This window comes from Nesoenas mayeri (genome assembly GCF_963082525.1).
Source record: "Nesoenas mayeri genome assembly, chromosome: 12".
In the NCBI taxonomy this organism is placed as follows: domain Eukaryota; kingdom Metazoa; phylum Chordata; class Aves; order Columbiformes; family Columbidae; genus Nesoenas; species Nesoenas mayeri.
The window spans coordinates 13513926-13530301 of record NC_137547.1 but is presented as its reverse complement, the minus strand read 5'-3'; the positions used below and the strand labels follow the sequence as shown (position 1 = coordinate 13530301).

At 44.4% G+C, this 16376-nt stretch overlaps 1 protein-coding gene across 1 annotated transcript in view; it reads right to left on the bottom strand.

Moving 5' to 3' along the window:
* Positions 1 to 10892, bottom strand: part of GLG1 (golgi glycoprotein 1) — a gene marked incomplete at its 5' end in the record, with an annotated part of 73519 nt that extends 62627 nt beyond the window's left edge. Inside the window, one exon of the mRNA XM_080352124.1 lies at positions 10575 to 10892. Within this exon, the coding sequence (XP_080208250.1) occupies positions 10575 to 10892 (318 nt within the window). The remainder of the gene's footprint in view (positions 1 to 10574) is intronic.
* Between the last annotated feature and the right edge of the window lie 5484 nt (positions 10893 to 16376).

Here is a 16376-nt window from a genome sequence, read left to right as displayed (position 1 = left end):
TAAGATCAGAACAACCAAAGTATATGAAATAATACTCTGCCTTAACCTTGAGACAATAAAGCTTTTAAGATATACAAGTATTTTCAAACATTTCAATATTTAACAGGCTACAAGCTACTCCACTACCTTGCTTTAACATCTTCCTTTTTTACCATTCTACTTGAGTGTCTCTATACTAGGTTCACAGAGGGGCTCTTCCTTTTCTAAGGCAAAACCTTGATCTCTGAAACAGATCTCAATTCTAAATTAATGATCCCACTAGGCAGTGTAAAAGCGATTACAGCCAGAGATCAAACTTCATCTCCCAACAGACCAGAGATCACCTGAAGATGGAAACAGTATGCTGTCATATTATTTAAAGTTACTCACGATGTACAACACCAAACTATAGAAAGGCTTTTGCCTTTTTCCATTTGTCCTAAGCCACTTCAGACACCAGACTTGATAATACAGCTGTGGTGAGCTAACAAGCAGCCAGTAAAGTGACTGGAGCACTGGTTCTCACCTTCTCTTGTAGTTACATCGCAAATTCAATACTCCTCCCAGTTGTACCCCAGTACCACACAGCCTACCTGAGCTTTCCAGTATTCCCAGAAAGGTTTTCAGAAAATGTCTTTTTCAAGCATTCTAAGTTTAAGACATTGTGAAGCCTAGCGAGTAAATTAGACATTAGAAACCACATTTATTAAATAATCTTTAAGGACATCACAAAGTCATGATGGATTTCACTGGAATATCTCAAGGGAAGAAAGTATTTGAGGAAATTACTTTGGGAAGAGATGACATAAAAAGAGAAGAATTTAAAGTACATCAGTACTCTCCCCAGCAGAACAAGCTTAGACAATGGTTTTGTACAACAGGATGCTGGAAGAGTTCACAAATGCCTGGAGGAAGGGAAGGAAACAAAACCCTGTCGCTTGTGGCTTGTTGTACACCTTTCCCTGCTGTGTAAGCCTCACCTGTGAGCTGCTCATTGAAAGGAAGCCAACGTAGCAGGTAAAGGAGGTTTGATGTGGACAAGCCCAAGCCACAATGCTGGGTATCTGAGCTAGAACAAACTGAGTTATTCCAGGGAAGTCTGCTCTATACACTGCTGCTACAGTGGATAGTCAGAGCTGAGACTATTATCAGTGATGGTTTGCTGTGTATTCGGTGCCTGCTAAAGCACAGGTAAAGGGTCATGAAGCAAAAATACAAAACACAGCAAGGCTTTGCTTGTGTTCTGCAAGGAACATCCCTCCTACAACTACTATTTTGCACATGTACTTCTAATTAAGGCTACTAAAACAATAGCATAAGAATGAGCATACACCTTTAGAGCTGAGATTCAGCCGATGGAAAAGCATGTTCCCCAGTACCACATCTTCCCAGATGATGCTGTTAGCTCATATCATTGGGATTCCTAGAGACAGAACAAGCATTCACCACAAGAGTCCATTCCAGTGCTCAGTTTAATAACAATGCAGGAAAGAGTTAAACCATGAACTGGTGTCTCAGCTTTAAAAAATAATGTTGCTTCATGTGACTAATCAGAAACAAAATAAGGAAAGACGGCTGCTGATTGCTGCCTGGAAGCCTTCCCTTAAAAAAATAAACAACGTTACTACATTCAGAAGATCTTTGACTTCTGCTGCAGACAGTGACTCAAACAGTTCTGTGTTTTACAGCAGCAACCGCTGTTAAGTGTTTTGTAACCTGTACTTCCCGCCAGTAAGCATTGACCTGGTATCCCATTGAATCCCTGCCTGAAAAGCAGTTGCAAAAAATTCACCTTGCTATTTTAGGCAGAAAAAATGGATCCTTCCAGTTGCCATAAGAAATCTCCCATTCAAACCAGGCTTTACAGCATACTGAGTTTCTCCAGTTCCACGCTGACTAAAAAGACTCTCCTGTGTGTTGTTCTACACTCCTCATTAAGAATGCAGTTCCGGTTGCCAACTAGAATGTGCAACTCAAAGGCTTTTCCACACTTTAAAGACACAAGGTGCAACATATGTATGTTACTGAAAAGCAGGCCGAACCTTCAGTCTGAAGACTGGCTGCAGGAAAGGCGGCATCAGCACACGTGTTGCTTACACAGAGTCGACTTCACAGACTTCAGTAAGGTAAGACACATGTCACTGTGAGTTTGGACAGCTGTGCTATGGTGAGAGACCCAGCAACACCCATGTCTCAAGTACCAAAGCACCAAAAATGAAGTGCTCATAGACAGCATCAGTTCAAAAGTAACAAACAACCAAAAAAAGCAGCAGGGTCACTAGTGTCACACATGAATAGCAACATAAAATGCTTGACAAAAAAACTGGCTCAACAGTTCTCTCCACCTGCATTTACTCAGGACCTCATATCAGATTTAAACTAGCCTGTCTGAATTCAACAATAGGAGGACCATATTAATATAGATTTGTTTAAATCACCATGAACATTGTTAAAGAATTGCACTCATAAACAATTCATGTTGTAAATTATGACAGCTGTGGCGTTGCAGTGATTTTTACTTGAAGACTTCTGATTTTATGACATACGTGGATAGGCCACACAGACACCAAAGCAGCAACAAATTAATTTGATAATGAATGAGATTACTGTAAGCTTCTTCCAGATCTTATTTCAGCTCAGCTGAGAACAGTGTAACAAAAGTTGACTCAGATGAAATCAAGCCTGGACTGTTACAGAAAGTCTACAAGCCAAGCAGGTTGGGTTTGGTTTTTTGTTTGTTTGTTTGTTTTTTTTAATTCTATCAAAACCTTTTGTAGGGCAATTACTTCAACACTTAAAAGAATGCATGGTCTGCTGGGTTTGTTTTGCAGTTCATTTGGTGGAACATATTTTACACTACACTAACGGAACATGTTAGAAAAGAAAGTCCCTATTAACAAGCTACTCAGCATGATGAGGACTGGTGAGCCTCTTATTAAGATTCGAGAGATCTAGACAGCAAACTTGCCACCAGATTAAAACAGGCATTATGATTTGAACAAAAGGCAGCACATTTGCCTGAATGATTTTGCATAGCTGGGCTGCAGCAGCTATTTGTTATTAACCTACCCTGTTACATGTAAGTTCTTAATTATATCAACATAACCAGCTGTGTTCTCTAGAAGAGACTCAAAACTCCAGAGAACCAAATAAGGAAACTAGAAGTTTTTCACAGAAGAGCCCAGTTCTACCACTAACTTCAAAAGAGTAAAATACTCCAGGCATGTATAGAAATCACAAATACTTATTACATTAAATATTACCTTTTTGTCACTGCAGCCGTTCTTACGCACTGTTTCAGAAAAGATGCAATTAACAACAAATGCAGCAAATGAACATTCGTGTTCCGCGTGACTTATGTTTGTTTGCCCCTATGTTGTTACCTGGCAAAAGAAGCATTAGATATGTACCTTTAGTCTTAAGCCACAGCACTGACAATAGCAAAGATGTCAAATGTACAGTTTGAGTCAAGGCAAAATTTCAGACATCAAAACTCAAGTAACGTCCTCTAATGCAAACGTGTGAAATCTAAGCTCACAGAGCTGAAAGAACTACAAGATACACTAATCCAAAGGAGAAAATAAAATAAACTCAGGCACTTCACTCCCAAAATGACAGCATTGAAACAACAGACTCCTCTCTAAGTACTGAAGGAAATTCCTCAGGTCTGAAGTGCAAACACTGAGACACCAGTGTGCCAGGAGACAGTTTGCATAAATGCCACCTCTGCTCAGGAGTGGAACAGTTTGGGTTTTCATCTACTGTCTTCATGAAGAAAGGCTGCAATTATGTTTGGCACCTGGGGAAGGGAGGATCTCTGTTCCTCACCTAACACACTGCTATGGATACGGATAAACTGAACAACCAGAAAATGAAACTATCGCATGATGACAAAAAATGACCAGGTAACAGAAATGAATTTTTTAGTGCCATAGCAATCAACTTCACAGATCTTCAAACTAAATCAGTCAGAAGATAAAAAGAGCTATTTGGACACAATATTTCAAATAAAAAAGCAATGATCTAAACATTTCATTCATCCAATTCTTTTGGATTTATTATTAGGAAGAATAACTGCAAAGCTTTTTCAAAAGTAAGCATACATTTTCCAAAGACCAAAACTAGAGTCAGAGAAAGTGGTGCTCGCATGCATGAAAGCTACACTGTAACATCTAGACATTATACTAGAGAATAAAGACTGAACATGATTTGCCTAATCTTTCCTCAAATCATTCCATTCCAACCATGACAACCCAGAGCAGCATCAGAGCTGGAGAGATTTCCTTTCCTTCAGTAGAAGGAGCAGATGCAAGTGGGGAAAACACAATCTTGCAGTACCTGTCTCTGCTGTCATGCAGACCGAGTCTCTGCTTTTCAAAACAGTCAGCTGTTTGGCTCAGTAAATCACCTTCCCAGAACCAGACCTGTGCACAACACTGCTTTCTCTGTTCGTCCTGAGCCAAGCTCAGCCTGGGCAGCCTGCATCAAACTTCACTTGGCCCCTTGTATTTCCGATGCTTTTCTCCTTGGTATTCCGAATCACAGAAGGCCAGCAGTGCCAGCTCGCTAGAGGAAACAGACTTGTAACATAATCCCTTTTATTAAACCAAACAGCACAGGCTCAACTGATGCATAACCCGCTACCGCAAGTATCAGCATGCCAAGAACAGCACAAAACTAAAAAAGAACAAACCCTCGCTCCACAAAAATGACACTCTCTGATAAGAAGCTCAATGACCATTAAGATCACTAAGGATATGGAGAATTAAGAACCTGTGCTTAAAGCTCTGTTCACAAGACATTAAGCCCAAGACCTAGCAGGAGAGAGACTATCTCACCCTCTAGTCAGCTCACACAAGGCTTTAGGATGACAAAAAAGGGTACTTGTAAATAGTGCTACATCCTAAGACAAAGCCAGAGGCTGATGCCAAAGTAAATAACCCACACACAAATGAGATTTAAGTGTATTTAGAATTTTACTTTAAGACAACTACAAAAGTCAGGATGAAATTTGGCTTACGCTGTCTGAATACAAGGAAAAACAAGAACTTCAGAATAAAAATGTGACTAATCTCAGTTAAGAAGCCAAGCCTCAGGAGAAAAAGCTTCAGCCTTGTCTCCATCATTTGCATTTGTTGTTGCTTATACGTTTTTTTCAAACCTTAATCTTCTCAGTCACTGCCTCAGTCCAGCCATTCCCTTCCATTGACTTGGGTGGCTCTATCTCCCATTTTATGAATTTTGGAAACAGGAAGGACGAGTCTTGACCATTCAAATTAATTTGCATCTGCCACAAACCACTGTAAATTCTTCACTATATTCTGTTTCAGACAGAATGGTATCTGGAGATTTGCAACACAGATGCAGAGCCTTCAATTCACACAGAATCTAGCATCACGTTACAGCCCAATAATTAACTCAATCTCTTAAAATTGCAGCAGGTTTTTACTTTAAGTTAGCTCAACTTCAACTACAGGTAAGAATTCTCTTGTTTTCGATTCCTTAAGGATGTAAGAGTTCCTTAACTCCTTTGCCCTATACAGATGGCTTTGACTTCTCACCAAGTCAATATCCCTTAGAAAAAAGGGAGGGTGTAAGCAAAGCCTTTGGTAAGGCTTAAGGTACATTTTCCAGGTTTCTGATCATCGCATTTAAAAAAAAATCCCTTTGCGTGTTGATATCTGAACCTGATGATAATGCTGTAGGCACTGTAAGAGCACCACTGGAATACTAACTGCCTATTCCGTGGCAAGAGTGACGATTAGAGAACCAGAACAGCCTCCACCCCACAACTACATACTTACTACCCTGAGAAACGGGCCAGGCCGTTCGCATTCCTGAAAGCCGAGGAGAATGCCTGGAGGTTTCATGTGACAAAAGCAAAACATAAACACTGAAGGAGTTGGTCAACTTACAGTGAAGACACTTTACTATTTCCTAAAAACTAGCCCACTCCTGTGCTATGTTTAATCCACAGACCTCAATTACTTACAGCTCTGGACAGTCATTTGCTGCCACACCCCAGACATCTCAAAAAAGGCACTTCAAATACCAGGCTCCACTTGTACACGAAAAACTGTGAGAGATGGAAATAACACAGAGGAGCTGCTCAAATATGAGATAACGTCACTTGTTGAGTCAAAACAAAACCTTCGCCCTTCAACTCAATAAATTGCGGAGATGAAAATGGAAAAAAATAAAATAAATCAAGCTACTGTGACAGATCACACTTATGCACCTCAGTGCAACCAAAAAACTCCAGGGAGGCCTTCACAGGTCCAATTCCTGTATCAAGAAAGTACAAAAATTAGAGAACAAGTACAGGGACTGAGCACATCTGACCTCTCCTGCAACTACAGCACTACCAAAAGACATGAAGACTCCAAGCATTCATTACTGTCTGGTTTCTCTTTTCCATCTCTAAGTTTAAAACATGGGTAACTTCACTGGCACTATTTTATCAGGCCACTTAGGGAGCTCAGGTACACACCGGGCAAAGAACAAAACATTTATATGGAAGAAACCTGCCAGTTCCAAACCTGCCAAATGTGACCAGCTTCCTAGTCTGTAAGTCACAACAAATGAATTTCTTGGCCTTTTACAGTGACTACGCATCTGGGAAAAAAAAAATACTATTCTTAAAATATACAGCTTTTAAGATTAACTTGTTTTGTTCCTAACCCAATCCTCAACATTAGGAGAGTCTTACTCTTCCCAGAGAGCAGAGCATTCAGGCTCAATTATACTGTTCCTGCCATAAAGGTGCTACCAAAGAAACAGAACCATTCAGGGTGAAGAAAATAGCAGGAGGGCAGAACTTCGATCTCTAATCCCAACCTAACCATGATCGTTTGATCTTAGAAAAATTATTTAGCCTTCTGCAGCATTAACTTTATATAATGGATATGGTTTTTTTAAATATTACATAATCTTGACAAGCACAATACAAGTAAAGTTTAACAATTACGACATCAAGTTAATTCATGGATTAATCAGATCTAATGTATGTTTTAACACCAAAATTATGCTTCACTAATAAGCCAGCTAACAGAGCTATACTGGTTAAGATATTTTCATACCTGCTAATGTTTCCTACCTCAAATTAAACAACTCAGTCATGCTTTAAATGCAAATCATCATTAATCATGAAAAATTTTTACCTAGCAAACCTATTAATATTTCATGGGTTTATTTATACTATAACCACCATGAAAATGAGTTTAATAGGGAGCCCATAAAAAAGGGCTTACAGGCTGCAGTCTATGCTGAGTGAAATGCAAACTCTGAAGTCTCTCTAGAAACAGGCTAGAAACCAGAATATTTTCATAAAAAAAAAAAAACAACTCTAAAACACATTTTTGAAAAACAGAAGCCAACACCACTCCATTCTACTCTTTTTATATTTTGGCATGAAGTTATTTGGGTAACAATTAAAGAGCTGATGACAAAATGTAAGTCCCTCAAAACAGCAATGTATCCAGTACAGAAATGATTTTAACTAGAATGAAACTAATTCACCTGGAAAACACATCAAAGCATGCCTTTCATTCTATTTTCTGATTACAGTCAAAGAAGTTGAAGCTGACTACCTCTAACCACTACCTCTTCCAATTAAGGAGCATCCTTCCCATTCTCCTACTACGAAAGGAAAGCAGAAAAGCACAATAGTCTCTTGATTTCTATCCTTCAAACGGTTCAACAACCTGAAATGCAGCAGAGTTCTGCACCTGCAGAAGGCAACTCTGCATTATGTCAATCAAGAACTTCACTGACTTCGTGTTGATCATATTTCAAATTGACAGTCTACAAGTAACCCCTCAGAAGCAAAACTTTAAAATTTATGATTCTGAGGTTTAAGGCGGGGGGGTTGTGGGGGGAGAGATGTGAATTGGTGGATTTTGGTTGGTTGGGGTTTTCATTTGTTTCTTTTTTTTTTAATTGTTTTCTTTTGTTTCAAGCTATTCTTTGCTAAATATTTGTGTTAAACAGCTTTTCTCAACATTTCTAGGCTCCTGTACCAATCAACCACAGACTCAGTACTCCTGTTTCTTTAGATTCAGGAGAACTACCTGCAAAAGCAACGAAAGACTTAAAGACATCCATGGTAACAAAACAGCAGATACTGAAATAATGTGGCCACATTCAAACTGCCTAACCAAACAGGCACATCTTTGTTTTTCTCTATGCTTTATGGACTCAAAAGGGAGGTTTCAAGTAGTTGTTTCCCCTCGTTATTCTAATTGAAAAGTGTCCTAGCTTTTCTATGTCACATTAAAAAGAAAAAAAAAAAGTCAATGGATAATCTTAACAGTAATGTTCTCAGTTTCAAACTGAAAGTTTCTTTGCTTTAGAGGAATATTTCTTATGAGAAGAGTAAAATAATCTTAAACACCTATGGAAAAATTCTGCTTCTGCAGCCTAACTGCATCTAAAAATCTTACCTGGTACTTGTAGTAAAGCAATGTCCAAATATTGTCCTCACCGATACTATCACGCACACAGCAGCTCCCTCAAATCTTTCATTTACTGTAGCCCGATTTTTTTTTTTAAATGGATTCCTATGACTTAAGACTAGTTCCCCACCCATTTGACAATGTAATTGCCACTTTTCTGGTATTGTCCAAACAAGCTGTCAGATGCTCTAGGATCAAAATTAGAAGTTATATATCAACAACACTAGCAGTAAATATGCCACTTATTTCCTCTGCTGCCACCTCCAATGCAAAGGTAACATCTGAGACAACATCTGACCCTTTCCCTGCCACCTGATGTGCCACTCCATGTTTACAATTCATGACTTTTACTCACAGTCTAAATATCAAGAGCTAAAAAGCAAGGATACACACAAGTCAATTATTTTAATTCATTTCTCAGAGCAGCACTCTGAGAAGTCACTTTTACGTCAGGATCCAGCCCATCACATCTGCGTTACAGCATGAGAACTGTTGAGCCAAAGACCAGCTGACAGTCCTCTTTACAGGCTGACAGACAAATAAGGACAAGGCACCTTCTGAGAGAAAACTCAATCCGAAATGACCCCAAGATGCCCCACCAATGCCTGGGATGTCACCCAGGAGAAGATTCACCTTTGGCACAGGATAGCAAACAGCACTGCAGCTAGACAAGACCAACAGCCAGCAAGCTACTGACAACAAAACTGGCTTTGAAAGGGGAAAAGGTAAAGCATAGAAAACCACAGGCAAAACATATTCAAAAGAGAGTGGAGTTTTCATAAGATATGCAGAACCAACTTCAGGGCTTGTACTTGCTGAAAATAAAGTGTGATGCGATGTATCCCTTCATATTTTGCTTCTCCCTGCACACCCATGTCCTAGCCCTGCATTCACCCCCTCTCCCATGACAACAATAAAACTATTGCAGTAGAAAGCTGATAAACTAGATGATAAAAAGGTTCACTTCGCTAAAATGGCAGAAAACCAATAAGCACTGGCACTATGAAAAGAGAAGGGAGGGGCCACACATCTGGAAAGAAAGGAACAAGAGCTCGCCTTTTTGGCAGGTTTGTAGCTTCTGAGCCACCTTCTGCCACAACTAAGCTACGTCTCCAAAATTAAAACATAAAGTTAGATTAAAAAAAAACAAACCTAAATTCATTGTGCATTTTAAGCCAGGAAGTAATCAGTGACATTTATTGGTCCAAGACTCCCCCTGATGAAAGTAACCATTAAGTCACTGCCATCTGCTGTCTCTGCAATAGCGGATGAGAAATGAGCACAGGGTTTTCCTGACTTTATTTCCACTTGATAAAACAACATGAAAACTGACCCAGCCTGACACTCCTGGACTTCACAGCAGAGAAGCCAAGAACTAAACAGACCTCAACACCAAAACCACTTCCCCCTTCTTCAAACTGAGCATGGAACATCGAGGAATGAATGAAAAGATCAGGCTAGAAAAGACTCTTGAGGTGCCACCTCAGGTTTTTCTTGAGCTAGACTTAAACCACTCACAACAGATGCTTGAGAACAGCAGATTGCCCAGCCAACCCTCCTAACATAAACTAAACCAGGTCTAAAGATTACGTATCTAGTTTGATAAAAGCAAGCACTGGAAACGAGCCACCTCTGCAGCTGAGCTCTATGCAAAGGTAAGAATCGGAGCCTGAAAGATTAAAGTCTTCTCAGGTCGCTGATGCTACCAGCAAAGCACCTCTCCTCAGAAATAATGACCGTGTAATGCACCAAAGCCCAAACAAAGCCACCCCACCGAGAGCTCTCCCTCCCCGGAGGGCGATGCGAGGGGTGGCAGCCCAGAGCCTGAGGTGCAAACAGGGGGTGTCGGCAGGAAAAGCGGCTCCTCTCCCGGGGCCCCGCCCGCCCCGTCCCCCTCACCGCGAGCTCCACAGCGGCGGGGGCGCAGCGCGGGAAGCGCGGCCGGCGCCGGCCTGCACACAAACCCCGCTTTTAGAAGCAAAAATCGTGAGGTAAACAAGGAGCGGCGGCCCGGGCCGCGCTCGCTGCCCCGAGGAGCGGCGGGGCCGAGGGGCGGCGGGGCCGAGGGGCGCGGGCGGCGCGGGGCCCCGCTCTTTGTTCGCCGCCGGGTAGGCCCGGCCCGGCGGGGCGTCCGGCCCTCACCTCGCGGACGTCCTGCAGGCACTCGAGAACGGCGAGGTTGTTGGCCCAGCTGTGCTTGGAGCAGAGCCGCACCACGTCCTCCCGGCACACCGCCTCCTCCGACAGCTTCCACCCGCTGCCCGAACCGCCGCCGCCGCGGGGAACCCGCGGGCCCGCCGCGCCCGGCCCAACCGCCTGCTGTCCCCCTAAGCCCAGACTGGCACCACCGGCGGGGCCCGCGGGAGGAGGACCCCCCGCCGCCGGCCGCGCCGCCAGCGCCAGGAGCAGGAGGAGCGCCGGGCCCGGACAGCGGCTCCGGACACGTCCGCACGGCGCCATCTTGAATCCGCCACCTCCGGCGCGACCGCCCGCCCACCCAGCGGCACGCACGCCGTATGCAAATCAGCGCTCCGGTGATGTCACCGCGCCGCGCCCCCTCGTTAGGCCACGCCCCTTTGGGGGAGGGGGTGTGGTTTGCTCTGTTCCCGCCCTCAGCGCGCGCGCTGTGGCCCCGCCCTGCCTGTCGTCGCCTCATGAGCCTGAGGCGCCATTAAAGCCCACGGAGCCGTCCGAGCCCCGCAGTGCTTCACACAGCCCGTCAGTCACTCAGGGCGGCACTTACCGAACTGCTGCGCCAGCACTAGTAGCAGGGGACTGGAGGAGCTGTGCCTGGGGACATGCTCAGCCTGGCTCTGCACCTCCCTGGGTATCCAGAAACTGTGGCCAGTTTTTGCCCTAAATCTCTCATTTCCCGTTCATGAAATGGAGCTTGTGGTGCTGCACCCCTCAAAGGGGCATTGGGGAGAGTCACTAAAAGCCTGAGAAGCTCTTGGCTGCCCCGGTGATGGGGGATATAGGAAAAGCTATGAGGAATGGTGGCCAGAGTGGGGGTTGCTGTTTCGGGGCCGGGATTTGGCCCGTTGTGCTCAGCTGTGGCTCTGGGCTGTCTGCATGGGCATGGAGAGAGAGGGGCAGTCCTGTAAGAGCGATCTTGTCCCCCCAGCAGGATCTACAACAGCTGATCCCATTGTACACGGTCTATCCAAGCTCCTCCTAGGGCACCGAGGGGGAGACAGATGCTGAATTTGGTGACGGATCATGTAAAAGTGGGGTTTGGGTAATGGCATGAGCCCTCCACCCTGGCAGCCAGACTTCTGAATTTCACAGTAAAATCACTGGCTGTGTGGGTGCTGGGTCGGTGGCAGTGGTGGGACACTGTGAGCAAGCTGGAGCCCACCTGGTCCAGGTGGAGACAAGGGCAGGAGAGGGGTCAGCTGGCAAAGTCCCTGCGCTGCTTGCATTTGAGTGTCACGCTGGGACACGGCGGTTGGCAAAGTCGCTTTGTGCTGGCACCCAGGGGCCACACAGCTGGGAACACTTAAGAACAAAAGCCAGCGAAATCCAGCCCGCGCTTGGCAGCCCATTTGGCTTGGTGGAAGTTATTTGAAGAGCTCGCCCAGTGCAAGAGCTGGCTCTGCTCATCCATCCATCACAGGACGAGGATGGAGGGGAGCAGTAGAACTGGGCTGCGAGTCCCTTCTTCCCACACCCTTGGGAGCTCTTCCGAGACTCATTTCTTGACAAGCAGCCCATGTCCTTCTGTCAAGCATCCTGCGCTCAAGGGAAACCTCCTAACCTTGGATTTTATCATCCCATGGCATCCGCCATTAAATAAGCATTTCACAAAAAGAGCCAGACACTCACCGTGCAGCAGGTTAAACAAGGAAGAGGTATTTCTTTGCACATAGCAACATCTTTCCTGTGCAATAACCCCAGCAACTCATGGCAACTGTGGCCTCTCTCCCTTGGCACAGGCTTGGTGGAAATTCCCTTATTGCCACATTTTAAGTGTTTTACCAGGAAGCGTCTTTACCAGGAAGGCTCTCAGACCCTGGGTGCTGCATTAAGCGCTTGCAGTCGTCTGCTTTTGTAGCAGGCGGCACATTTTAGTCTCACCATTTCAAGCAATAAAATGCATTTATGTAGCCCCAGCTCTGCAGACCGAGGGAGGGGTGAGCTGAGCTGCTGGGACGCCCTTGCTCCTTCTTGGAGCATCCTCACCCTCAATCTCACAGCTTCAGAGAGAAGAAAAGCTCTTCCTCAGTCCAGGCAGAGGAGCTGCTCCAGTTTTTAATTGGTTACAGACCACTTGGCTCCCATGTGGCCACAGGCACCGATCCGAATCTCAGCACAGCCCCAAGGCAGCGCGCTGAGGCCCTCTTCCTTGCATGCAGACTGGCTCAGCTGCCCTGCTCCAATGCTATGGGTCCCCCAAAATTCAGCGCTGCCCTTCCCAACAGGTGAGCATCTCCACCAACAAATGCTGTTGCAGAGAACCTAATCCAGTGCTTTGTTACCATCACCATTCAGCGCTTTTTCTTGATGGCTAAGGCAGCAACACTAGCCTGGAGTTTAGTGTTTTATTTGCACAACATGCACAAGTTCAGCCCCACTTCGTTTCAGTTTCTCTCGTAGGTCAGAGTCCTGCAGCACCGTTGCTCATCCATGTTGAGAAATAGCCACAGGGCCACAGCAGTATTTAGCTTCCAAGGAAGCTGTGGACAAACAGGAGACTACATTCCAGCTAGAACCCTGTCAGTGTCAAGCGCAAGGGGAACTTGGTGTCTCTTACACACAACTCTTCATCCAGCCTGATGTGACATTTGTGTTTTTCACAGAAGAGCCATGCTGTTGACGCATCTTTGCTTCGTGAAGCATCAGAAGCCCCAGGTCATTCCTGCAGAGCCTGTTGCTCTGCCAATTTTTATGCAGCTCTGTGTTACAGTTAGCACCTACCTTTACCAAAAAAAAAAAGGCAATTTTCCAACCCTTCCTCCAACCTGACACAATCCTTTCCCAATCCTGCTTCTGCCTTCCCAAGCATACAGAGTTGCTCCCAGCATGCTATCGGAAGCACGGGGGCTCACTCCTCCTTCTACCCTCTCTGACACTAGTGTGAGCTCCAAATTGGACTTGATGTGAGACTAAACCCCCTGGATCCTCAAATTAATTACACTTCACTTAGTGGGATAATCACTGAATACGAGGCAATTTTTTCAAGGCATTTTTTCTCTTAACCAGCACAGGCTGGACGTTGCCTTTCACCTCCTACATTTGTCCCAAGGATTAGATGAGAAGTCTAAGGCATAGTTGCCCAAACTCCTCCATATTTTTTTTTTTTGCTACTTAGAGGCACTATTTGGCAAGAGGTGGGAAAGGAGCAACATGCCACATTCCCTTGGTGTCCTCAAGGGATGCTGCTGAGGCTCCAAGACTGTATCAGTGAACTCTCCTGTACCAGAGCACAGGTTTCCTATGGGCACCCACCCTGCAGCACCCAGCGCTGCATCACGCCAGGGCACCTACAGCTCTGACACAGCCCATCTCCTTCAGCAAAGAGAAGTACCGTGAACACAAGGCGTTTCTGCCTCTCAACAGCATCTCTAAATATCTTTAACTATCACAAATACAAATAAATGATGATAAATATTGTTATCTTAAGTGATGAACACTATTCACACCAACATGCTTGACTTCACAGGCTGAGAGCACTCACAGGGAACAACAGCAGCTCAGCCGAGGGTCAGTCCTGCTGCCAAGGTGCTGTGACCCCTCTGCTTGATTTTGTGGGCAATTCTACAACATTTAGGGGTGCAGCTGGACTCACAGGGTGTCTGAGCTCTCAACTAATTCACATTTTAGTTGGGAAATGCCTTTACTGCAGATTTGCTACTAAAAAGTTGAAAGTGCATCCCAGCAGGGAAGACCTTTCTCCCTCCCTGTCTTGGCAGTGAAATCTGTTCTTTCACATTTACTAGTTCTGGTATGTGATGCAAATCAAACCCAACACAAAACTAGTTTTTCCTTGCTCATTCCTGTGTTTTCCCCCTCTCCTCTTCCTTCTCCCTGAAGACCTTTTCCTCATTCTCTCTCCTTCATAAACCAGCAGAAAGCCAGGTCCACTAAGGCATTTACTGCCTTGGTAGAAAACCTGCTCATCTACGTTAGCAGAAAAATCTTGCCACCTCTCTTTGCAAATCAAAAAGGAGAACTAAGTGAAATCCTACAGGGAGGCTCTGGCTACCTCAGCATAACAAAGTTCAGCTTAAGCTGCTTGTTTCATTTGCTGCATTACCTGGTTTTAATCCAATTTGGTTTGGGGGAACATAAAATAGCCGCTTTTCTACCCTCTAGGAAGCAGCCAGCAAAGCCAGAGCCAAGTGACGTGCTGGCAGGTCCTGCCTTGCACACCAAGCTGTGCTCATGTCTTTGCTCAAACATTTTTAGCACTACCTTTTGTGATCTGCAACATTTTTGATTAGGTTTGTTCAAGTCTCACCCCCAAGTCATTACAAACCCTGCCAGCCCCCAAGACCTCCACAGGGAGCAGTGAGGGCTGCCCAGGCTGGATTGTGTTTGGCCCCCGGGTTTCCTGCCAAGCTGCCACTGCAGCCAGTGATGGCCAACACGGTGCTGTTCCTCAGGCCTGCTTTTATAAGAATTAAAATTAGGAAAGGTGTTCCCTCACAACAGGCTGGAAAAAAAATATTTAAAAATGCTTGCACACATCTAAGAGCAAGACCTTGTCTGCAGGAGCCACAGCACTGCCCAGCTTTACCTATCACCTCACATCAGTTTTACTACAGGAACTGCCAAGGGGCCGCCCTGCTCCACGATAACAAAATCTTCCCAGAGACAGAGGCAGAAATAGCCACATCATGGCTTATTGCCTAAAACACCAGCGAAACAGCTCAGCCTCTAACAACAGCTACCCTGCACAGTACAGAGACATGGATTTTAATTCCTTCCATCCCAGAATCTGCCCTTTTGACTCCAGGCAGAGATGAGCAAATATTTCATTAACACATTTGACCTTTTATCAGCCCTTGATGCTGATGGCTTTCTGCACACAATGTAGGTGCTCTTTCCCAGAGCCTGTACCAAACCTGTGACTAGGACAGTATGACAAGGTTCTTCACATTTCAAATCTTTGAAAATTTTCTTAAAATCTGACTTTGAAAACAAAGAATATGCAAGTATCATCTTCCATGATTATTTTAATAGCATTTAACTTTGTACCTCTATTCCTGTAGGGTGGTATAAAGTAGAAAACAAGTGCTACCTAGGAAACAAAAAGCTAAGGGGTCTTTTAATTCCTTTTCCTATGTTTAAAGTTTTCCAAATTTCTTGTGGGGAATAAAGAGTTGGAGTTGACTGAGCATAAACAATGCCCCAAAATGGTGAGAACAAGCAGAGCCTGCTCCTTCTGGTTTTAGCTGGTGTTACCAGAGACCTTCTCACAGTGTTACGCTTTGTTCCTCATCATTGCTGAAATGCCAAAAAGTCTCACACAAGTGAGTTTATTCCCAGTTAAAAGGATGTCCCAGGTGCATGGCCTGACCATGCTCAACACTGTCCTTTCCTCTCACCTGGTCAGAGCAGCGTGGCTCAGTGAGGACCTGCTCACTAAAAGCCTCCACTATTTTAGTCTGAAGCTCAGCATGACTTGGAAGTACTACAAAGCATGACAAACCTTACCTTCATACGTGGATGCCTGCTTATGTTCACAAGACATGCAGTGTACACTGCTGAGATGTATTTTTAAAGAACAGCAGCACCAGTTATATTTGGTAACTATAAACGCTTTATTTTTTACAGTATATAAAAATATAGCAACAAAATACTATACAGAAATATATAAACTTAAGAAGAGATCTTCACAATCTCATTTAAGAGGTAAAACAAACAGGATCATACTGTGCAAGCCCCAGACTTCAGAAATTAAAATTGTTCTGGCAGTTTAAGAGGTGGCACTTTGAATCC